The following is a 26536-nucleotide window of genomic DNA, read 5'->3' on the forward strand; positions in this document are numbered from 1 at the left end:
ATATAAATATATAAATATATAAATCTATTAATAGGATAATATGGTATTTATGTATTTGTATTTATATATATATATATATAAATATATATGTATATATATGTTTATGCTATTTTTTTATTTTTTATTTTATATTTATTTTTAAAACACTTGATAATTTATTTTAATTATATATCTCTTATATTTTTTTTTTAAATATTATTAAAAATACATAATAAATTATTTAAACGGAATTATAAAAAAAAAATTAATATTGTTTATACATATTATATATATATATATATATATATATTACGTTAAAATAATAGAAAAAAAAAAAAAAAGAGAAAGAAAAAATATAATATTGTTGATGGTTAATATTAAATGGATGTAAATTTTGTATAAATCCATATAAAATATTTACTTTTCAATATAAAAAAAAAAAAAAAAAAAAATTGATATTAACAATATAAATATTTATATAATAATAAAACTGCCACAATAAAAATAACAGTTGAACACATATTTATAGACATATAATATGTGTGTTTGAGCCAATTCTGTATCATTAAAATAAATATAATATAATATAACATATATATATATATATATATATTTTTTTTTTTTATTATTTTCCTCTAACCATTCTAACATTTTTTTAGATATTATAAAATTCATAATCTCTTAATTGCTTTCTAACATGTGTTCTGTATCCCTGTTCAAAATCATTTGCTGTAATAATATATCTATTTTTTCTTATAGCTTGCATACCTGCTTCTTGTGCTATGGCAGCAATATCAGCTGCACTGATTTTATCAGTTCTTACTACAAAACTTTCTATATTTACATCACTACTAACATTCATTTTACTAATAATTGTTTGGAAGATTAATCTTTTTTGTTTTCTATCTGGTAAAGGAAATTCAATTTTTCTATCTAATCTTCCTGGTCTTAACAAAGCAGGATCTAAAGTATCTGCTCTGTTAGTAGCCATAATAACTTTAACATTAGTAGATTTATCAAAACCATCCATTTGATTTAATAATTCCAATAAAATTCTTTGAACTTCTCTATCTGCACCTGTTTGTGCATCAAATCTTTTAGTTGCAATTGCATCTACTTCATCTATAAAAATAATCGATGGAGAATTTTCTCTAGCCAATCTGAATACATCACGTACCATTCTTGGTCCTTCTCCTAAATATTTTTGAACAAATTCAGATCCAACAACACCAATAAAAGTAACCTGAGTTTCATTAGCCACTGCTTTAACTAACATGGTTTTACCAGTACCTGGTGGACCATAAATTAAAATACCCATCGGTGGTTCAATTCCAATTTTTTCATATAATTCTGGACAAGTTAAAGGTAATTCCACGGCTTCTTTCATTTCTTGTTTTTGCATATCTAATCCACCTAAATCTGTATATTTCACATTTGGTCTCTCAGTAATTTGTAATAATTGTATACTACTATCTGATTCAGATGGTAAAATATTTACTATTGAATGACTATGTCTGTGTAAAGCTACACTGACTGATGGTTTCAAATCCTCCTTGTTTAAAGTCGACAGTATTCTTACATAATAATTTGAACCTGCCGTACTACTTACTATTCCATAATTGTTATCAATAATATCTAAAAATTGACCTATAATTAGGGGAACACTTTGTATTCTTTTTATTTCATTTTTTGACCTTATTAATTCCCTTTTCAAATTTTTATGTTCTTCTTTAATATAATCCTCCTACACAAAAAAAAAAAAAAAAAAAAAAAATACATATAAATATATATATATATATATATATATATATATATTATGTATATATGTATATGTTGAATGCATAAATATATTTTTCATATATACATATCATTTTAACAAAAAAATGAATTCATATTACAACACTGCTATTTAAAACGTTGAAATTTTATAATTATACATATAATAACATATACAAATGTAACAAAAATGTTGTATATATATATATATTTTTATTTATTTACTTGGATATTTAAAATGTCAATTTGTTTTTTTAAATTTTTCAATCTTATATAATAATCCTCTTCAGTTAAACATTTATTTACACTTTCCATCTTTCTTAAATTTTGTTAACTTGGTTTTCTTCTTTTTTTTTTTTTTTTTCTTTTCTTCTCTTTTTTTAATTATTTTAAAACTATCATGTTATTTTTTTAAAAAAGAGAAAAAAAAAAAAAAAAAAAAAAAAAAAAAAAGGAAGAAATAAAATTATGCATATATTTATATTATGATTTTCAATATAATTCCCAATTTTTTATATTTTTATAAATTTAAAGAAAAAAAGATATTCAGAAAACAAAATTGCGTGCTAAATTAAATAATTTTATAAAAAAAAAATACATAAATAATATAAATATATATAATTATATATGTAATATATATTTTATACATATTTATATTTATTTATTAAAATATATATATACTATATATTATTAACATATTTATATGTATATATAATATTTCAAGTGTATGATATTTTTATAAAATTTTCAAAATTATTATTCCATTTATTCAAAAAAAAAAAAAAAAAAAAAAAAAAAAAAATATATACATATATATATAATATATTATTATAAATTCAAAGAAAATTTCATTATTACATTTATATTTTTTTATTATATATCCTTTTTTATTTACAAGTTTATAATAATTTATGTATCAAGCATAATTAAATATACATACATATACAAATATATATATATAATATAATAATAACATATAATATTATATATTTATTTAATATATGTATACAAAATTAATATCTTTTCACAATCAGAGCACAAGTACTATTTTTTAATTACAATAGAAAATCCATTTAAATAAGAAAAAAAAAAAAAAAAAAAAAAAAAAAAAAAAAAAATATATATATATACATATATATATATATATATATATATATATATATATATATAATCATATGAATGATTTAATATTTCATCCATATAAGAAATGATTTTATAAGAATAAAAAAAAAAAAAAAAAAAAAAAAGATACACTTAAGAAAACTCGTAAACAGATGATTCAACACTCATGATATATGATTCATAATATAAGGAATAAAAGATATTAAAATTATATATAATGTGTGTAAATTTTTTATTTTATAAGGAAAATATCTTAAAATATAAAAGTCTATTTAAACTTTAAAAAGAAAGATTAAATGTTATAAAAGAATATTTCCTTAATAAACTTTTGTGTATGTGATATAAATTTTTTATATGAAAAGGAAGTCATTCCTATCATATATATAAATACATGTGTATATGTATTTATTTATTTAATAATATTTTTTTTATGGATAATTTACAGCCTCCATTCTCCAAATGTATGTATACATATATATATATATATATATGTATGTTTATTTGTATTACCATTTTGTAAGATATATAAAATGGTTAAAAATTAATTAAATTTTTATTTACCATCAGCCAAATAACAAGGTTTTTTTAAATGGGTAATTACATGATTATATGCTTCATCAATACAATCCGTTATAAATATACCATTTAAATCATCCTGAGATATAAGACCATATTCAGCTAATTTTTTAAAATTCAAAATGTCTGACCAGAAATCTTTTCCTATTAATACAATAGGTACATTTCTTTTAAATTTCTTACATTGTTTTAAAGTTAATATTTCCATTAATTCATCTAACGTACCAAATCCTCCTGGCAATACAATAAATGCTAACGATAAATAAATTAACCAGAATTTTCTGGTAAAAAAATAATGAAATTTAAAAGATAAATTTCGATCAACATATTGATTAGCTCCCTTTTCAAAAGGTAATGAAATCATAAATCCCAATGATCTTCCATTAGCTTCTTTACTTCCTTTATTGGCTGCTTCCATAAATCCTGGTCCACCACCAGTACAAATAGCAACAGTAAAATTATTTGGATTTTGTTCTCCTTTTTCATTAGGTAAAAAATTATGTACCTTTGGTAACTGAGATGATATATTATGAACAGTTTTTTGTCCTTCTTCTGTATTAAAATAATTTGTTAATCTTTTAGAAAGTTCATATATCTTTTTATAATATTCACCTGTCCATTTTAATTTTTCTAATCTTTCTAATTCTTTTTTTAATTTTTCACATTCCCTTAATTCTTCTTCATCAATATCAATATTATTTGTTATTTGCTCTTGAAACTTTTCTAATTTTCTTTCTAATTTTCTTTTTTTCGAATCATATTTTTCTTGACTTAAAGATCTAGAAGATCCAAAAACGACCACCGTAAAAAAAATACCTTCATCTCTTAGCGCATCTTGAACACCAACAAATTCTGATAATATACGAACTAATCTTGCTCCTCTTCCATTAATAAAATTACTTTTATTATAAATTTCATGTACTTCTACTTCACCGTTATCACTCTCTATATCACTTGTATTACTATCATTTCTTTTTTCCATTTTTTTTAATATTTTACATTTTCTGTTAACAAATAGCTGGTTATTTTTTTTTACTCAACCAATAAAATATGTGGGAGTAATTATTTCTTTTTTTTTTACTATAAGGAGAGAGAAGTATAAATTATGAACTTTACAAAAAAAAAAAAATAAAATAAAATAAAAAATAAAAAAGAAAATATATGAACATATAAATATATATATATATATATATATATATATATATATATATTAAAAATATGAAAGTTATATTATTCAAAATTTGAAATAAAAGTATATAAGAAATTATCACTTATGAGATTATATAAATATATATATATTTATATATATATTAATAACTTTATAATAACCCAATTCAATATATATATATATATATATATATATATATATATATATATGTATATATTTTTGATTACAGAATAGATGATTAACAACTTAAAGATTAAAATGTTTAAGAATTTTTTATTTTTGTCACAAAAAATAAATTTTTATTTTGTTCACAAAAAATATATTCATATAAAATAAAATTAACATATAAAGGGAAATATAAATTATATATATAATACATACATATTTATGTGTGTATATATACTTTTAATATTATCTATGAGTTTATTTCAAAATTGGATAATATCCAATTTTATTCTTTTTTTAAAATATTTTAATTAAAATTATTATTCACATATAATAATATAAATATATATTAATATATTAATATTTTTTATACATGTTCTTTAAAATGCTTATTTTAATATAATATATATATAAGGAAAGGCTTAAAATAAACCCATTATAAATTCCTATTTGAAATTTTTTTAAAAAATTATAAAATTGAAATATATTATATGTATATTATATATATATATATATATATATGTATATTTTTTTTTTTTTACCTTTTAAAATATTATATTTTGTATGCTTCTTTACAAAAGGAGAAATTCTATACAGAAAAATATTATATATATATTATATATGTATATTTTATATTTTGTAAGAATTATGTTTTTTCCTAGAAGTATTATTAAAAAAAAAAAAACATATATAAATTTTTTTATTTATAAATCTAACAAATATTGCTTATTCATAATAATCTTATGAATATATATAAATATATATATATATATTTATATTTATATATGAATAAATCAGAAATTGTTAAAAGCATATTTTATATATAATAATATATGCATATATATACAATATGTATGTTCTTATATAATTGTCACATATATATTATATATATATATTTACATACATATAATGTTTATAAAAAAGATAAATATCAAATATTTATCATTTTCATTATTAGTGTATTTTATTTATAATACATATGTTTATAATACAATAAAGCTTCAAAAATGTTATAAGCATGAATATAAAAAAGGGAATTTCTTCATTTCTTCCTTGTTATTAGACGGAAAAGATTTAAGAAGAAGAAGAAATAAAGGCATTGTACATTTTATAAGAAATAATATTATTACAACTAATAAATTTAAATTTAATAAGAAAAAAAATGTACATGAACATAATAATTTCCTATTGAAAAGTAGAAAATGTGATGGTTATAGAAATACAAAAGAAGGAAAAGAAGAAACCATTAGAAAAATAAAACGAATTCTAAAAGTTACCAAATTATTAATACAATTAAATAGTTTTAAATTATCACCGAATTTACGAATGGATTTATTAATTAATATGCCTAGACCTCATGTACGTATGCATATGGTAAAAAATACTTTGATGAAATTATCAGTAAAAAATACACCTTTTGAAGCTATTACTCCACATTTAAAAGAAAGTAATGTATATTTATTTATAATGAATGAAAATTATATATCATTTACACTTTATAGAAATAAAATGTTTAGCTCTTTATATAAAGATTATAAACTTAATAACTTTATTAAATTATCAGTTTATGAAAATACTATACTAAATAAAAAAGAAACAGAAGATCTAATTAACCTAAAATCTCATAAAGTATATTTTGGACACGTTATTAATAAAATTAATAATATAATAACAAGTATACCGAATTCTATATTGCAAATACCATCATCTATAGCAAGAGGAATTTATTTAAATACACAAAAGAATCAGTAAAGGTTTTTATAAAAAAAATAAATGCTATATATATATATATATATATGTATATGTATATATGTATTTTTTTTCTCTTTTTTGTTTGTTTTCTTTTTTTTTTTTTTTTAGTTTTATTTAAAAATTTTTTTTTTTTTGGTAATATTTTTAAAAAAAAAAACTTCAATATAAAATATAAAAAATTTTAATAAAATAAAAAAAAGTAAGGATTTCCAAATTATGAAAGTCTCTTATACAAATGAATGTATGCGCTATCTTTACCTAAATTTCCTTCACATAATCCAATTTTATTATCGTTGCAAATATACCACCTTGAAAAAAAATTAAAAAAAAAAAAAAATATACATACATATATATATATATATATATATATATATATATATAAATATAATGTTTATGTTTATATATATATATATATGTATTTTTTCTTTTTTATATTGGTTACTTGGATTCATCCTTTATATAACATATATAATGACCCGAATTGGCATTGTTTCCTATGTGTACAATAGACGCTACTAATTCATAATTAGCTACAAAAGGTAAAACATACATATAAATAATTTAAACACACAAATATATAATAGGTATATAAAATTTTATTAATGACAATTATAATAATTCTTCATTTGTTTTATCATATATATGTATATACATATATATGAATGTATTCCATATAATATATACATATACACACATATATATATTAATATTTATTATTATTATTTTTTTTTTTATTTTTATTTTTTTGAGGAAAAACACTTACCCAATCCATCGTTACACTTGTTACTATTTATAATCAAATTACACTTACTATCCGTTAAATCATCCATATTAGAAAATATATAATCAATAGCTTTTTGTAAATTATTTTTATTCAATATAAGTGCTGCCATAGCCACTTCCTTTTTTACTCCTAAATTTATTATAGAATCCAAATTATTAGAATTTACTTCTTCTTTTTCACAATTCGCCTCATCATCCAACTCGACGGTATCTTCTCCATAAATATAAGATATACAATTATTTACATTTTTTATTTTTACCTTTTTAATTGCCTCTATTGCCTTATCCTTTTCAAAACCAAAGTCTAACAAAGAATCTAAAATATCTTTATGATTTTCCAAAAGATTATTTTCTTTTTGTAACATAGAATCACCTGAACTCGTTTGTAGTTCCTTTTGTCCATTTATAATAACATCATTAGAATTGTGTGGAACCCTCATGAATTCCAAATTTAGTTGTTCATCTGTTTTAACTTCAATATTAATTTTTTTTGCTGACCAGTTTTCATCTGCATAAAAACGCTTAAGGTGGATAAAAAGATAAGGTGGGAATGTTTTAAATTTCATACATTTTTGTGCATGTATTTTTTTTTTTTCTTTTTGACAATAATATTCATCGATGTTATCATTTTTAACATAATTATTTAAACAATCTAATAATGATATATTAATATTTTTTAATTTTTCTTCATCTCCATTTAATAATGAAGTATCCAAAGGTATATCTAATGATAATATATTATTTTGAAAAGAACTAATACTTTGGTGATTTGATTCACTTTCTATTCTTTGTTCAATTTCAAATGTGAAATAATTAAAAAGTGATCTTTCTTTTGTTACATTAGAAGCATTATTTGATGGTGAAGTTGTATTGAGGAATTCATTTGGGTTTACTTTTTCATCTGTTTCATTATTAATTTCATTCAACTTTCTTTTATTATTGTTAACTTTTAAGATTCGATCGAATATGTTATTTTCATTATCTATCAACTCATTAATTAAGTATGATAAATATTCATAAATATCTTGTTGATTATTATTACAAAATGAATTACTGTTTTGGTTAATACAATTTCTAAACATGGATGGATTAATACTAACCGAATTTTCATCATCAATATCACTATCATAATTAATTTCTACATTTCTTTCCTTACAATGTGTTTTGAATTTTTTGACATATTGTTTTTTTTTAGTAATATAATCTTCTTCAAATATCATATAGCATAACTTGGAATATTGTAAAAATAGATCATCATGTGTTTTTTTTTTATAATCTAAACTTAATAAGAAATTCGAAATATTATTTAAATATCTATAACTAATATCTTTAATAGATAACAAAACTTGTAATGCACTGTTCATATAACATGTATTTCCTAAATTGACAAAACCGATTTTACCTTGTTGGCATATTGTTTGTATATTATTATCAAGAATTGATGAAAAATTAATATTTTGATTTTCTTCGATTTCTTTTTCTAAAGTTGTTATTTCTGTTTTTTCTAAATTCATAATATTTATACCTAAATTTTTTAAATGAACACCTATATATGGATCGATTACACTATCATTTTCATCATCTGCATAAGAAAACACATCTGCTTCTCCATCTTTTGTAATAGTACCTATTTTAACTACTAAAGGATATTTCTTCCCACTTTCGTAAAAATGTTTTAAAGCTGCTCCTTCTTCATTATTTAAACATCCTCCTCCATAATTAAAAATTTTTCGTCCACAACCAATATATCCATCAGATAAATTTAACCATATATTTTTCGTAGATTTACAAACTGCACAATGTATATTTTCATTTTTTATTTTTATTCCTGGAAGCTGAACTAAATCTTTTGCATACTTACTTTCTTTTATATCATTTACCCATTTGTTTAAATTATCTTTCTTCACTTCATTTTTATGGTTAATTATACTTTTACATATTTTCTGAACAGGTTCATCCAAATCTTCTAATTTTATATAAATACCTGTCTCTATATCATATACAGAATATTCCCATTCATATTCATAAACTTTGTTTTCATTAAAACCACCTTCCGCATTAATATTCAAATTGGTTATAACTTTTTTTTCTATATTCTCTAACAAATTTTTCTTCTTTTTTATATTCAAGTAAAATCGGTGATTTTTTCCTTCACTTGATAACTTACTTAATCGGTTATAATTACATTTTAAGAATTTCAAACTGAAACTTTCGAAGGACAATAAATCGATGAATATACCATCTTCAAAAAAATCTTTATGACCTCTGATAAAAAAAAAAATAAAATAAAAATAAAATGTTCATATATTAATATGTTCACATAATATATAAATATATAAATATATAAATATAAATATATAAATATAAATATATATATATATATATATATATATATAATTCTTTTTTCTTTTTATAATTATTACGTTATACTGCATTCTCCTAAATATATTACTTCTTCTTTCGTAGGCTCATCTTTTACAATTGTAGAAATTAAAGATATTACACTTTTAATATCAGCCATTACTTCTAATATCTTTTTCTTTTTCTTTGTTTATTTATTTGTTTCTTATGCGTAACAATAAAAAAACAAATATTATATAAGAATAATTCAAAAAAAAAAAAAAAAAAATTTACAAAATTAAGTATGTAAAATTAAATATATATTGTATGTATATGTTTTCATATTATGTTTTTTTTTTTTATATTTGTACTTAAAAAAATAAAAAAAATAATATTCCTTTTTTATATATATATTTTGTTTGTTTTTTTTTTTTTAGTTTCATATATATTATATATATATATAACAAAATTAAAATAATATTTATAAGTATCAATATTTTATTATTTAATTATTTTTTTTAATATTTTGTTTTTGTTACAGAAATAAAAAAAAAATAAATAAAAATAACTCATGCACACAATATTATGAAAAAGAAACCTTTCTTAAATAAACTGTTATGTAATAAATAAATATACAGAAGTATATTTTTATTTCTTTTATATACTTTATATATAAAAAAAGAAATATAATAAAAATAAAATAATCCAAGTTGGATATGTAAAAATACATTTTTTTTTTTTTTTTTTTTTTTTGTATTTCTTATTTGTTTTTCTCAAAACCTAAAGAAAAAATCAAAACCAAATTGTTCTAATTTTCTATGGCATGTTTTTCCTCCTAAAAAAATAAAAATTACAAGAACATATAAAATTATATATATATATATATATTATTTATTATATATATGTATATTTTTTTTTTTTTTTTTTTTTTTTTATACAATGCTAATAATTTCGTGGGCCTCATTCTTTGTTCCTTTACTTATATAACTCTCTCTATCTACTATTTTAACGATATACATATTATCGGAATATTCCAATAACTCTTTTCTATAAATATATATAAAAAAAAAAATAAAGAAAAAAAGTTTGCAAAGATAAAATATTAAAATATGAAGAGAAAAAAAGCTTTTATCATTAATATTTTATTTATATACCTGAATGTTGTAATAATGAATTGTGTTCCTCTTTGAGCTAACTCTTTTAATCTATAAAAAAAAAAAAATCAAATATACATAATACATATGTATACATAATATATATTTATTTTTTTCCAATGTTACAAACATAAATTATAAATTCATAATAACATATTTCATTTGTAATTATATTATTCATCAATATTATTTAATCTTTATTTTTATATCATACAATAGTGATAAATTATCTCTGTGAATTGTGTCTAAAGCAGCATCAATTTCATCAAAAAAGAAAAAAGAAAAATTATCAATTTTGTTCAGACATAGAAATAAACATATAGCAACGATACTTCTTTCTCCACCTGAAAAGAATAATATATATATATGTGATAAGATTAAATGAATAAAAATATTTAAATATATAATCTTCATTTTATTTTATTTCTTACCAGACAATTCTTGAATCGTATAATTCATTTTTTCATCATCATTTGAAGTAATATTTATTGATATTCCAGTTATTTTATCAATATATACTGTATAAAAATAATATAATATATAATATATATATATATATATATTTAAATATATTTTATGAACTTTCACATATATGTCTTTATATTTTTTTACCTTCTTCATCAATAATTCTTCTCTTAATCCTTTTTTCACTCATTTCTTGTAATTTCTCTTTATATTCCTTTTCGTTCATTTTTTTTAAAACCTGAAAGAATACAATATATATATATATATATATATATATATGTATGTATGTCATTATGTTTCATATATTTTACACATATACAATTATACGTATCCATAACTTATATACTTACCAAACTAGCTTTCCTATTTTTAAAAAGCAAGGAAAAATACTCAGAAAAATATTTATTGATTTTTACATAGGTAGCTTCTAAAGCTTCATCTTTTTTCTTTCCGATATGCTAAAAATAAAAAAATAATAATAAATAAATAAATATTCATTTTATATATGTATAAATTAAATTATAATAATTGACTATACTTGTATCATATCCTTAATATTTTTGTGGGAACTATTTATTTCTTCATGACGTTTTTTTAATTCATTAAAATCATCTTAAAGAAAAAAAAAAAAAAAAAAAAAAAAAAAATCAAGTGAAAATGAATAATAAAATAAATGACATATGTGAAATAATTTTTTTTTTTTTAAAAACATACTCATAAGAATATTCAATCTATCTCCTGCCTTTTCATTGACGTTGGAGTATTTTTTCAATTCCTATAGAAAAAGAAATAAAAGAAATAAAGGAATACACAAATGTGTGCATAAATAAATGAATATATATATATATATATATATATATAACCATATGTAGGATTTTTAGTTTTCATTTTGTTGATATTTACCATTGTTACAGATTTCAACTTTGCAGATAATTGTTGTTTATCATAAGTTCTATATTCTTCTAATTCTTGTATTCCTTGAGGTAACAACACTTTCTTTTTTCTTATATTCTCTTCTTTTCCCCTATAATAAATATAAATATAATAACAGAATAATATAATATAAAGCAAAAAATAATTGGATTCAAATTGAAAAAATATATAAAAAAATTTATAATAAAACCATAATTCAAACATATAAATAATACATATATATATATGTATATATATTTGTATATATGTGTGTACATATATATGATTACTCTAAAATGCGAAGTTCCTCATTCATTTGATTCATTTGATGGCATAAATCCAAAATTTTCTTCTTATGTTTCTTCTCGTTTATTAGAATTTTATCTATGCTAGATTTCACATTTTCCATTTCTTTCTAAAAAATTAAACAAATGGAAAAAATATATATATATAATTACATCATTTAAGATAATTTTTTTTTTTTTTTTTTTTTTTTTTTTTTCTTTATTATATATTTTACATTAATCTCCCTTATTTTTTGCTCATAATGTATTTTTTCTTTCTCAATCTAAAAAAAAAGAAATATATATAAGTACATATTTATGTACATAAAATATTTTTGTCGGGTACACTTTCTTATATTTTTTATAATTATATATATATATATATATATATATTTTTTTTTTTTTTTTTACCTTGTCACTGTAGTCTTTTTTATCAGCCAACTCCTTGTTATATTCATCAATGTCTACGTCCTCATATTCCTCCATATATATACTCGAATCATTCTAAATGAAATATTTAAAAAAAGACAAAATGTAAATTATATATATTTTTTTTTCATGTATGAAATTATAAATAATGTAACTACAATAAAATAAAAAAACTATTAAAACATTTAATATATATACCTCATTTCTTTTTTGATATAATAATTCCAATTTGTTTTTAAAATCATCATATTCATTTCTAATTTTATTTAATTCTTCTTTTAATTTTTTCACTTCATCATTTAAAGTATTAATATCAGTTGTTCCGACTTTCTCTGATTCATCAGGATTGACATTATTATTTCGTAATTGTAATATTTGCATTTTCAGTTGATCTTTATGTTGTTCAAGATTTTGTTTTTTCTCTTGTATATAATTAATTTTTTCACTTGTCAATCTGATATTTTCTTCATTTGAATAAATATTATTATTTATTGAATTAATTGTGCTTGCACATCCATTTTTTTTAGCTACAGTACTTGATTTCGTGTCATAAATATTTCTTAATTCGTCATCAATTTTTTCAATATTGTTATTTAATTCTTCTATATTATTCTTCTCTTTTTTCTCTTCTTCCTTTAATTCCTTTAATTTATTATAAACTGTATATATACCATATTTTTTTTTATTATACCCACCGTACATAAAACCATGTTTGCTTAACTGTCAAAAAAAAAAAAAAAAAAATTAAATATACATATATAAAACTTGTAGTTACAAAAAAAATTATACTTAGCATTCTAGTAATATAAAAATAAATATAAATATATAAATATTATATACATATCATTGTCATATATCTTACATAATCTCCATCAATATTCACACAGTTATAATTATCTTCCAAATAATTCTCACAAGATTCCAACGATTTAACAATAATCGTTTTAAATAAAATATTTTTTAAGAATTCATATATTTTGCTATTATAATTTACACATTTTATTAAAGGAACAATATTTTTATCATTAGGATAATTAAATTCATTAAATTTTTTTATATTTAATAAAGGTACTATGGTTAATTTGCCAAAGTAAAATTCTTTAAAATTAAATTCTTTGCTTGTTTTTTCTTCCTTCTTCTTTTCTATAAATTCAACGATTTTTTTGGCTGTTTGCATATCTTCGACAATTAAAGTAAAATAGTGATTCTCCAAAATTGTATCAACAGCTTTAACATACGTTTTATCAACCTACAAAAATAAAAAGCACATATATATATATACATATATATATATTTAATATGTGTTTGTTTGTTTATTTATTGGTATATGGACACATATATATATATATATATATATATATATATTATACATATGCTTTCTTTTTGTTCTTATTACATTTATATTGTCTATTAAAAATCCTAAAATGTTTTCTCTCTTTATGCTTTGCTCTGCCATTATAAGTTCCACAATTTTCAAAATTTCCTTATTAGAACTTTTTATTATTTCATCGTACTTATCTAAAAAAAAAAAAAAAAAAAAAATTATATTAAATTCATACATAATATAATATGTTTATATATTTACATTTTACTACAATTATATAATTTTCATAATTTTTTATAAAAACTATTTTTACCATTAACTTCAATAATTTGGCATTTTATTTCATTTAAATTTGTTGTCCCTTCTGATATTTTTTGTTGACATTGTCTTTTTTGTTCAACACATTTTTCAGATTTCTATGAAATTAAAAAATTAAAAAATTTTAAAATATTATATATTTTTCATGTACAATGTAAAAAAAAAAAAAATAATAATAATAAATAAATTATTTTAAAAAGTTCTTTTATCTTACATTGTTTAATTCATTTATTTCATTTCCATATTTTTCTGATAACGTTTCGTTTTCTTTTATACTTTTCTTTAACATATTTGATTCCTCTTCTAATTCTTTCAAATACTTTTCATTTTTAATAGTCTACAAAAAAGGAAAAGGTATTATGAATACATAATAAATATTATATATATATATATGTATGTATAAAAACATTTTATATATCTTTTAGTAACCTCTTTTTCCAAAAAAGAAAGCTCTATATTGATATCATTTATCATCTTTTCTATTTTTTTCACATTGTGGGAGTAATTTGCATCTGTATTTTTATTCTTATTTTTTGATAAAAGCTAAAAAAAAAAAGTAAGTTAAAAAATAAATAATAAAAATACATACATACATACATATATATATATATATATATATTTATTTATTTATATTTACAATAAGCTAGTTATAAAAATTGCAAAACATATTAACATTTAGAAAATTACCATATTTATTTCGTTATTTTTATTTTCTATCTGTTTTTCCTTAGAAACTATATCAGTTTTGAGACTTTGGAGTTTTTCATTTACTCTTAGAATAAATTCATTAATTTGATTAATATTTTTAATTTTGTTTTTATTTTGTGATTCTTTTATATTTTTTTCTTTAATTTTTTCATCAATTAACATTTGCAAATGTACAATATTTCTTTTATTTTGTATATCTTCTGATATAGTTTTATTTAGATGATTTTGACATGAAGAAATTTCTAATTTCATTTTATTTAGTTTTTCATTACATTCTGATTTATTATTATTACTTAAATTTAAATGGTTGTCTTCATCTTGTGTTTTATTTTTCAATTCTTGAAATTTGGATTTTAATGTTTGTGTTTCTTCATAAATATTTTTATAATTTATTTCATTAAGAAAATAATCTAAATGAACTTTTTCTTTTTCTAATTTTTTATATTCTAAAAAGTTCTCAAATTCTTCTTGTAAACTTTCTAATTTACTATTCATTTCATTAAATTCTTTTTCAATAGTATCTTTTTTAGAATCACATTCTTTTAACATAGACAAGGCGTCTTTTTTCTTTTCTTCAAAAATTTTAGCACCTAATATACTTTTTAAATAGTTTAATATCTCTTCATCTTTCATATTACTTAATTTTATTATTTGTCCTTGTTTAATTATATTATATAAATTATTAATACACAAACCGCAACTTTCCAATAATTCCACATATTGATTTTTACTAATATTCTTATCATTAACAAATATTTCACATTTCATATTTTCTAACACTTTTTTTATCTTAATTTCACTTTCTTTAAACATACTAAAATATTTCTCAGAATTATCAAAAATTATTTCCACATAACAATTGCGAACTGCATTCCCAATACCTTCATGTAAATATATTTGTTTGTACTCACATACATCACTTAATATAAATTCGATGGCTAGTAAAATATTGCTTTTCCCTGACCCGTTAAATCCAACTATACAACAAAAAAATTAAAATAAAATAAAATGAAATGAAATAAAATAAAATAAAATGAAATAAAATAAAATAAAATAAAATGAAATAAAACAAAACGAATGTTTTTATAAATATATACAATAAATACACACATATAAATATAATATAATATTCTAATGTTATATTAAAAAATGTTCTTACCTATACAGTTGATCCCTCTGGTAAAATCAATTGTTGTTTCATTTTTGTACGTTCGAAAACCTTTTAATTTAATTTGTTTTATGTACATTTTATTTATATTTATTTATATGTTTGTCTTATTTCTTTTAATTGATCAGCAATTAAATAAATATTTACATATACATACATATGTATATATGTAATATATATATTGTACAAATGGTCAGTATTATTCTTACAAAATATTTTAAAATAATAAGATTTTTTTAATTATGTTCTTAGGATGTATCATTTAAAGGAAAAAAAAATATATGTTATATATTATATAAATGTATTTTTTTTATTCTTATTTTTTACAAAAAAAAAAAAAAAAAAAAAAAAAAAGAAACTTAAAAATTTATAAAATTTACATTTCCACATATATATACATATATTTGGTATAATATTACATTTATATATTTATTAAAAAAATACAATAACTTGTATTATTTTTCTTTTAATCTTATGTTTTAATGCTTTACTTCTTATATTACAATAATATATATGTTTTACTATAATACATTTCTTTTTTCTTTTTTCTTTTTTCTTTTTTCTTTTATTAATTTTTTTTTTTAATTGTGTATTTAAAAAGTTCATAAATAAGCTACTTAAAAATAATATAACATTATGAACATATTTTATATTTATAGTTTTGTGTTATATATATATATAATATATATATATATATATATATATTTATTATTATATACACATAATATATATAATACATAAAAACATAACATATTTGACTATTTATTAACTAGTTTATTATTAAAAATTAGATAAACAAAAAAAAAAAATTATAAATTATAATATATATAATATATAATAATATTACATATACTAATCCATATTGCTATATAAAAACATATAATACACAAATTATTATTTATGTGTAAAATCATGAAAAAAAAAAAAATAATAAAATTAAATTAAATTAAAAAAATATTTATTTTAAAATTGCTTTTCTTTTTTATATTTCTCTAAAAGTTTTCTTATCTCAACTGATAGATTTTCTATATTATGAAAATTCTTATTTTTTTCATAATTTATTAACTGCCTATGTAATTTATCAATATGCTCATATAAAACATTATATTTACCCTTTTTCTTTAAAATTAAAAGAATACATTCAAAAAAATTTAAAGGAATAATCTTTAAATTAAAAATATTTAATACAATACTGAAAACTTTTAACGCAATTCTAACATTTTCTATAAACAAAAAATTTATAATAATAAAATTTATATAGATATACACAATGGAAATGCAAATATAAATATAAATACATACATATATATATAATATATTAGTATATAGGGAGAACACTTTTTTTTTTTTCTTTTTTTTTTTTTTTTTTTTTTTTTTTTAAATATTTACCTTCAAAAAATGCAGTCTTCATTACAATGTAATATAATTCAAAATTTTTTGTTTCTTTTGATAAGGAAAACATTTCAAATTCTTTGAATATCAAATTATTCTAAAATGAGGACACAAAAAAAAATAAAAAAAAAAAAAAATTGAAAATAAAAATGTGTATATTTAACTATGCAAATATATAATTGCTTTTCTTTTCTTTTATTAATTTAACTTTCTTACCATTTTCTTTTCAAAATATAGATTAAAAACATCTATTAATGTTTCTGTGCTTATAGGAATATTACACTACAAATAAGTAAATAATAAAAAAATATATATATATAAACATATATTAGATATGTATTAAAATCACCCTTTATTTATTTATTTATTTATTTATTCATTTATATATTATTATTATTTTATTTTTTTTTTTTTTTGTATACCTTTCTTGATAATTCCAATAAATTTATTATATTGTCTACCTTTTTTTTCTTTAAATCAAAATATATACACATTTGTATAAAATTTCCATATTTTCTTAAAATATCCTGTACAACTTTTTGATTCAATAAATCTTTAAAATAATTTTTATTCATTGATACAAACATAGTAATAAAATTATGAATATTTATTTCATTATTTGTTTGTAACGGTTGTTGAATATGTTTTAAGGATTCTGTATTATTTTCTTTAAAGTTTTTATTTTCATTGAAAACAATGATACTCAAAACTGATAATACATTATCATATATTGTACTTAATTTTTCATAAATATAAACAAAATCATTTGAATTTAAATATATTATATTACTATAAGTGAAAAAAATGTCTTTCAATATATTGATTATAGAATCAGGTTTTTGTACTCCGCCTTCTATTGGTGTATTACTTACAAGCATTTTTAATCTGTTGAATAAAAAATCTTTTAAAGAATGTTCAGGTTTTTTATCAGATCCAATGGTATACTTTAATTTAACAAATACATTAGCTATACTATTTGAAACATTATTTAAAAGGTTGGTTTCTCCCATATTATTATCTTCTTTATAATTTCTTTCAATTACATCTTTATATAAACAATTTAATTTCTTTGAATTGTTTTTATTATGTGAACTATTTTTAATCTTTTTTTTTATAGTCTGTTTATCATATATATCCATTTCCATATTCTCATCATGTAAATATAAATTATTTTTTAAAAGATAAAATATATACATAATATTTTTATAATTTACTGCAGTATCCATATTTTTATTCACATCATAAGAATTATATGCTAAACAATTAACTGAAGAAACTTCTTTCATAGTGTGAATATTTTTTAAATGTTTTATACACAAAGATATGATATTCAAAATAAAATTTGGTATATATTCATATATTAAATCCTTATTATTTTTTAATACTTCATAATTACCAGATAAAAAAAAATTTAACATATTTTTTTTTAAAAATGTAGAATATTTAATATCATTCCTTATATATCTTGTTACATAATTATTTAAAAATAAAAGTAAAAAGAAATAAATATTTAAGGTTATTTTATAATCCTGTTTATAAAAAAACAAATTTATAGATTCGAAAAATATATTTAATATATTCTCTATATTATCATATTCATTTTCAACTATATCATCTGATGCATAATCTGATAATATATATTCAGTAATGAAATTACTCAAAACAATTAAACTCATATCATATTTATCCTTCTTTGAAAGGTCATATATTTTGTTATAGAAATCTACATCCATTTTTGAATATTCAAGTGGATATATGTATTCATATAGTTTTTTTTTCCTTAAATTTATTATATCATTATAAATTTCATTATTCTTTTCTAAAGCACATTTTATAGAATTTCCTATTTTTACATTATTATCATTTTGAACATTTTGCACATCTTGAACATTTTCTTGATTTGAATTTTCTTTGTTTTTCTTATCTACAATATCACTTTCAATATTTTCGTTATTATTTTCATAATTCAAATTATTAAAAAATCTTATCAATATTAAATAAGTTTTATACGTTTTTATATAAGAATATCTTAACAAAATGAAATATAACTTTTTTATGTTTATAAAACTTTTAAATTTTATGAAATATTTTAAAAGTTCATTAATATTAAATATATCAATAATTATTTTCATTTCACATTTTTTTTTCAAGTAATCACACATATGTTTATATAACAACGTTTTTGTTAACACAAAATAGGAATCTTTTGAAAAATATAAATTTAAATATATTTTATTAATTAGTTGTAATTCATTTAATACATCACCTTTGTCAATATCACAGTTTTTAAAACTATGTATTAAATGTTTTGCATTTAAATATTTTATAGGTATATTTTTTTTTTGTTTCATCTTTTTATAAACTTTATGCACTTTATCATATTTATGATTACCTAAAAAGGATTGAATAAATAAACTATATGTTTTGTTATTTACATATAAATTATCTCTTTTTTCTAATTGTTCTATTTTGTCATATTTTTTATTTTTTAATAAATGAAATAAATAACTATTAAACTTCTCATTCATATGTTGTGATTCTTTTATTAAATTATTATCATCGTTTTTTAAATCCTTTACACATCCTTCCATATCTTCTTTAACATCTGAATTATATGCTTTTACATTTTCACTTTTTATTTCTTCTTTAGAAATAATCTCATTCTTATTTATTAAACAAAAATGATCATCATCCATATTTTTATTTTCAGCAGAATCCATGACATTTTCTTGACGATCACATTTTCTTTCATTTTGTATATTTTTAATACATTCTTTAATTTCCAAAAGTAGTTTAGACATATCCACTGAACATTCTTCATCATTAATATTATTTATAACCGAATTAAAAATTTTTTCTACATCATTTAAATGTTTATCATTAAATGTGTTAAACTTATTTTTATATAAACTTAAAAGTAAAATTATTTTAGAATAATCTCTAATGTGATATAAGTTGTCTAATAATAAAAAGAAAAAATAATTAATAGTTTTCTTTATATTATCATCATGTTCATTTTCTTCTTTCATAATGTATTTAAAATTTAACAAAAGTATTATGCAAAAATAATGATCTCCAAAATAAAAGAAAATATAAAATAATAAAATCTTTATTAATACGTTATCATATAATTCTTTAAATAATAAACCATTCGATATTTTTTTCGTCGCTTCTTCTGTATTATTATTATTATTATCTATAAACGAAACAGAATCTTCATTTGTTTTGTTCTTCTTTTGTTCTATATTTATATTTTTATCATCTAATGTTTCATTTGTATTTTCCACGTTCCTACTGTTATCACTTTGTACAATTATTTCTTTAATGGATTCATATTCCTTTTTTTCCCTTTCAAAAATAATATTAATAATGGAATTTTTATATCTGTTGTAATTTGAATTATGATCATATTTTGCAACACTATCTTTTAAATCAAAGTGATTATGAACTAACAACAAAAAATAATAAAAACGTGTTTTACTTAAATTATAGGAATATAATGAAAAAATACATAGAAAAAAAAAATTAGGATTTATTACATAATCATATTCATAAATTAATTGTAGGTTATCTTTCATTAAAAAATTCAACGATGAAAATATTTCTGTTAAAAAATAAAATATGTTATTATTATTTAAGACGCTGTTACTGTTTATTACTGACAAAAATTTTTTAATATTAAGTTTTATAATATCATTTTTTTTAATTTCTTTTATCAAATTATGCATATTCATAAAATCATCTTTCATCTTCTTACAAATTTGTTCATCCAGTAAAAACTTTTGAGAATGTTTTATAATTTGATTTACTATATTTATTATTTCATTTTTAACAAAACTAAATGATATGTACTTATCTTTACAATTTTTTAATAAGAGAAAACACATTTCTATATGTTTATAAAATTCATCAATATTCATGTCAGCAATAACTACTGAACCAAATTTATCAAGCAATGATTTTATTTTTTCCGAATTCACAATATTGTTTATGTTTCTTGCTTTTTCATCAATATAAGCATATGCTCTTTTATATTCTTCAAATAAAAAGTCTGTTAATTTTCTAATATCTTTATTATTCCCATCTTCAATAACAATATTATTCCAGTCATTTGAAATTGAAACAAAATTCGTAAATGTAATATCATTTAAATTATTTATGTTATTATTTTTATTTTTATTGGAAGATATGGAAGCATCGTTCTTTAAATAACTTTCTATATCTTTATATATTTCATTTTTATTAATATTTAAACTTTTTACACACTTTCCACTGTTAACGGATTTTTCTAATTTTAGTACCTTTTCTTTTCTCTCATTTTTTTTTATACATGATATAATATTTCTATTATAAACATAAAAGGGTGTATTCCTTTTTAATTGAAAACATGATGTTACATTGAAGTACAATAAAAAATATAATTGAAAAAAAACAATTAAAATGGAAATATATTTCATATTATTGTCATTTTTTTTTTTTTTTTCTTTTTCTACATAACAAAAATTTTATTTAAAATATTTTGTTTTTTTCCTTCATATTTTATATTTAATAATTTTCAACAACATTATTCATTTATATATGATAATATGGTTACAATTAAAAAAATTATTATATTTTTTAAGAAATTTAATAATGAAAAAAATAAGAAATGAATAAATATTAATGAGAAATAATAATATTAAATACTTAAAAGAAATTATGAGAATAAATAGATGTGTCAATAAAAAAAATAAAATAAAAAAAATATTATATATATATATATATATATATCTTTTTTTTAATGAATAATTATATAATACATATTTACATATATTGTTTCAAAAAACAAATAAAACACATATATATATATATATATAAAATATATTTATTAAGAAATAATGAAGAAAAAGGAAGATAATAATATTAAAAATTTTTATATTTTACATAAATAAGAAACAAAAAAAAATAAATTTAAATAAAAAAATAAAATTGTATACTAAATTCTTTAAAAAAAATGAACACTTATTATCTATAATAAATTTCAAGTTCTTTAGAAAAAAAAAAAAAAAAAAAAAAAAGGAAACAAAAAATATTATATATTTTTTTATTTTAGTTATATAAATAAATATATTATATATATATATTTATATATATACATATATAATGTAAAACAAAAATGTATATAATATAGATAAATTCTTAATCTACAATGTTTTTCATTTACCGTTATAATTCATTCATTAATTGTAAGATAGTTTTCATGCTTATTTTTTGTATAAATGAATTTAATACAAACCTTTACCAAAGAAATAACCTAAACACTATATATGACTCTATATAAAATTATGGTTAAAACTACTATAATTACAAAAAAGAAAATACGTATTTAAAGAAAAAAAATACATATATTACAAAGGGTGTACAAATTTTCACTTCAACAAACACTTAATAATTTAGGGTTTACATTTGTAGTAAAATTAGGAATAAGATCTTTTAAAAGTATATTTCTTTAAATGTGCACATTTTTTTAAAGAGATTTATAACTTTTCATAAAATAATCTTATTTCATTATTGAATCCTTCTTTTTTTACACCTTAATGTGTAAAATTATTTTGTTTTTAGAATTTTTTCATTTATAAATGTATGTTATTAAGTTTTAAATAGACACAACAATGCAATATTATAGAATGTTGTTACTAAAAAACTTAAGGGATATTAAGAAATAAAAAAATTAGAACATTGTATAAATATGAATTATAGGTATAATATATGGAATATACCAAATATGATTAATTAACATTTAGTTTTTTTGTCGTCTTTTATATTAATTAAAAAAGAAATTTATTCAACACGCATCAAATAATAAAATTATACACAGTTGAAAAAATAAAAATAACAAAAATGATAACATATTGTTAAATGAACAAAAATAATAAACTACTATATATATAATTATATGAAAATACAAAAAAAAAATCATTTGCATTATATTTTATTTATATTTATTATACTGTATAGACATATTTTTTAATTATATTTATATACATTATAATGTAGTAATACTTCAAATATCTAAATATACTTTGAAACAATTATTATGGTATTATAATAATATTTATATTTTAACCATTTTACGAAAAAAAACATAAAACAAAAAACATATGTGTATGTAGATTAATATAAACTTTAATAAATAATATATATTAAATATACCTTTGTATAAAGCAAATTACACAGTTGTATAAATTCGTTTTCTTCAGTTGTTAAATTTATACAATGTGTAAAAGAAATATTTTGAAAATTCCAAATATTACCAGTTGGAACATTTAAAAAAATTTTTGAATATTTAAGGTATCCTATACTATATTTTATTTGTTATTTAAAATATAAAAATGCAATATAAATGTTAATTTAAAGAAAAACAATATATATATATATAATATATATGTTTTATTTAACCTAAACAACCATGAAATGTTTTAATAATTACATATTATTTAAGATTGAACTATTCATATTTATCTATTTTTATTCCATAAAAATATAAATTATTAATTTCATTTTTTAAAAATATTTATAATATGAGAAATGAGTTCAAATATAACATGTTTATTTTAATGTCTTATATAATTACATATAAAAATAATGCGTTTAAAGTTTCTAAATAAAATCATATAATCAAATATCATTAATTTTCCAATAATATTTCTTTTTTCTTTATCCTGGTATTCTATATTTTAGTTCATTTTTTGGTATTAACATAATTTTTATAAAAATCAATATTTTATACCTTACCATACGATATATGATTGAAAAGTAAAGATATTAATAATAAAATCAAAGTCTGTATGTATGTATATATATATATATATATACATATCACAAAATTTTCTATAAAAATTTTAAGAAAACATTTTAACGAGTTTAAAAAAGCAAAGAGATAGATATATGATTTTTTTTTTTACACTTACTAAAATTATGATAATATTTACATATTTTCATTTTAAGAAGATTTGTTCTTAAATTATCTTTAAAAATAATAATCTAAATATATAATACATTAATTCATTCAATAAAAATTATATGATCTTTGTTTTTTTCGATTTGAATGATACTTTAATAGTTTCTAGATACATGAATCTGTATAAACATATAAAACAATTACATTTTCTACATAAAATATTATTATTAAAATTTCTTTTTTGTTCTATAAATATAAGACATTAATAAAAATTTATCTACTATTATATATAATATATATAAACAATATATATTTCATAATTATGAATTTTTATATACCGTAATATATATATATATATAATACAAAAAGATGTGTTAAGTAAGGACAAAGTAATATCATGTATATTATTATTTTAATTTGTATCAGGATTTATTATATTATACATTTCATATAAACATATAATATAAATGATAGAAATAATATAATATTTTGATTAATTGCAAAATTATATATATATATATATGAAATATTCTTTGGGTTAGTAATTAAACATAAGTTCTTACATTATTATTATTTATCTTAATAAATAATAATATTAATAAATTGTGTGATAACGTTAATTTACAATTTTCTTTTATTAATAATAATTGTATAAAATAAATAAATATATAATTAAAAATAAGACATATTTGTTAAAATATATATATTATTTAAATAAATTAAAATAATATTATAATTATATAAATAACATTTATTTAAAAAAATTAAATAATATAATATATAAAATTTAAATAAATTAATTAAAATAAATAATAATTATATTAATATATAAATTAAATTAAAATAAATTTATATTAATAATATAATATATTTAAATAAAATTGATATAATATATAAGTTAATTAAAATAAAATAATAATTATATAATATATAAATTAAATTAAAATAAATTTATATTAATAATATAATATATTTAAATAAAATTAATTAATATTAATATATAAATTAAATAAATTATTTAATTAAAATAAAGTAATAATTATATAATATATTAATTAAATTAAAATAAATTTATATTAATAACATAATATATTTAAATAAAATTAATTAATATAATATATTAAATATATGAATTAATTAAAATAATATATAATATATAAATAAATTACATAATATAATATATTAAATAATTAATTAAATAAAATAATATAAAATATTAAATAATTAATTAAATAAAAATAATTCATATAAAAATAAATTACATAATATATTAAATATATAAATTAATTAAAATAATATAAAATATTATAATATAAAAATAAAATAATAATAAAATAAAATATATAAATAAATTAAATAATATTATATATATGTATTAATTAAAATTAAATAATATAATATATTAATATATCAATTAATTAAAATAATATAAATAATAGAAATATATAAATTAAATCAATATAATTTAAATATTATATAATAAAATAAATAAAATTAAAATAAAATAATATTATAATATATGTTAAATTAAATAAATTTTAATAATATATTTTATTAATAATAAATTTAAATAATAAAATATATATATTATATATTAATATAATATAATTTTATAATTTAAATAATATAATAATTTATTTAAATAAATATTAAAATAAATAATTAATTATATTTAATTTATAATATAATTATTATAATATTTAAAATAATAAATATTAATTAATATAAATTATTAATAATAAGTAAATTATTAAAATAAATATATTATATTAATATAATAT

At 17.2% G+C, this 26536-nt stretch overlaps 6 protein-coding genes across 6 annotated transcripts; 1 reads left to right on the plus strand and 5 right to left on the minus strand.

Moving 5' to 3' along the window:
* Positions 1-634: 634 nt before the first annotated feature.
* On the minus strand, positions 635-2070 carry PADL01_0412700 (26S proteasome AAA-ATPase subunit RPT3, putative; the record flags this gene model as incomplete). The annotated part of the gene is made up of 2 exons (XM_028685243.1): positions 635-1723; positions 1981-2070. The coding sequence occupies 2 exons, from the start codon at positions 2068-2070 to the stop codon at positions 635-637; spliced, it is 1179 nt and encodes a 392-aa protein (XP_028536761.1).
* A 1360-nt stretch (positions 2071-3430) lies between these two features.
* On the minus strand, positions 3431-4435 carry PADL01_0412800 (lysine decarboxylase-like protein, putative; the record flags this gene model as incomplete). Its single annotated transcript, XM_028685244.1, has 1 exon — positions 3431-4435. One exon carries the CDS (start codon positions 4433-4435, stop codon positions 3431-3433), a length of 1005 nt encoding a protein of 334 aa, XP_028536762.1.
* Positions 4436-5695: 1260 nt separating this feature from the next.
* On the plus strand, positions 5696-6538 carry PADL01_0412900 (50S ribosomal protein L10, putative; the record flags this gene model as incomplete). The annotated part of the gene is made up of 1 exon (XM_028685245.1): positions 5696-6538. One exon carries the CDS (start codon positions 5696-5698, stop codon positions 6536-6538), a length of 843 nt encoding a protein of 280 aa, XP_028536763.1.
* Positions 6539-6752: 214 nt separating this feature from the next.
* Positions 6753-9842, minus strand: PADL01_0413000 (ubiquitin carboxyl-terminal hydrolase 13, putative; the record flags this gene model as incomplete). Its single annotated transcript, XM_028685246.1, has 4 exons — positions 6753-6846; positions 6981-7068; positions 7302-9586; positions 9745-9842. 4 exons carry the CDS (start codon positions 9840-9842, stop codon positions 6753-6755), a joined length of 2565 nt encoding a protein of 854 aa, XP_028536764.1.
* Positions 9843-10469: 627 nt separating this feature from the next.
* Positions 10470-16502, minus strand: PADL01_0413100 (chromosome associated protein, putative; the record flags this gene model as incomplete). Its single annotated transcript, XM_028685248.1, has 21 exons — positions 10470-10496; positions 10600-10708; positions 10816-10866; positions 11030-11159; positions 11247-11333; positions 11428-11518; positions 11631-11738; positions 11819-11892; positions 11995-12055; positions 12184-12304; positions 12483-12607; positions 12713-12760; positions 12888-12980; positions 13104-13625; positions 13768-14154; positions 14302-14423; positions 14543-14645; positions 14762-14884; positions 14977-15090; positions 15235-16232; positions 16415-16502. 21 exons carry the CDS (start codon positions 16500-16502, stop codon positions 10470-10472), a joined length of 3582 nt encoding a protein of 1193 aa, XP_028536765.1.
* Positions 16503-17386: 884 nt separating this feature from the next.
* Positions 17387-22272, minus strand: PADL01_0413200 (conserved Plasmodium membrane protein, unknown function; the record flags this gene model as incomplete). Its single annotated transcript, XM_028685249.1, has 4 exons — positions 17387-17646; positions 17813-17912; positions 18032-18097; positions 18238-22272. 4 exons carry the CDS (start codon positions 22270-22272, stop codon positions 17387-17389), a joined length of 4461 nt encoding a protein of 1486 aa, XP_028536766.1.
* Between the last annotated feature and the right edge of the window lie 4264 nt (positions 22273-26536).

Source organism: Plasmodium sp. gorilla clade G2 (genome assembly GCF_900097015.1).
Source record: "Plasmodium sp. gorilla clade G2 genome assembly, chromosome: 4".
Classification (NCBI taxonomy): domain Eukaryota; phylum Apicomplexa; class Aconoidasida; order Haemosporida; family Plasmodiidae; genus Plasmodium; species Plasmodium adleri (nom. inval.).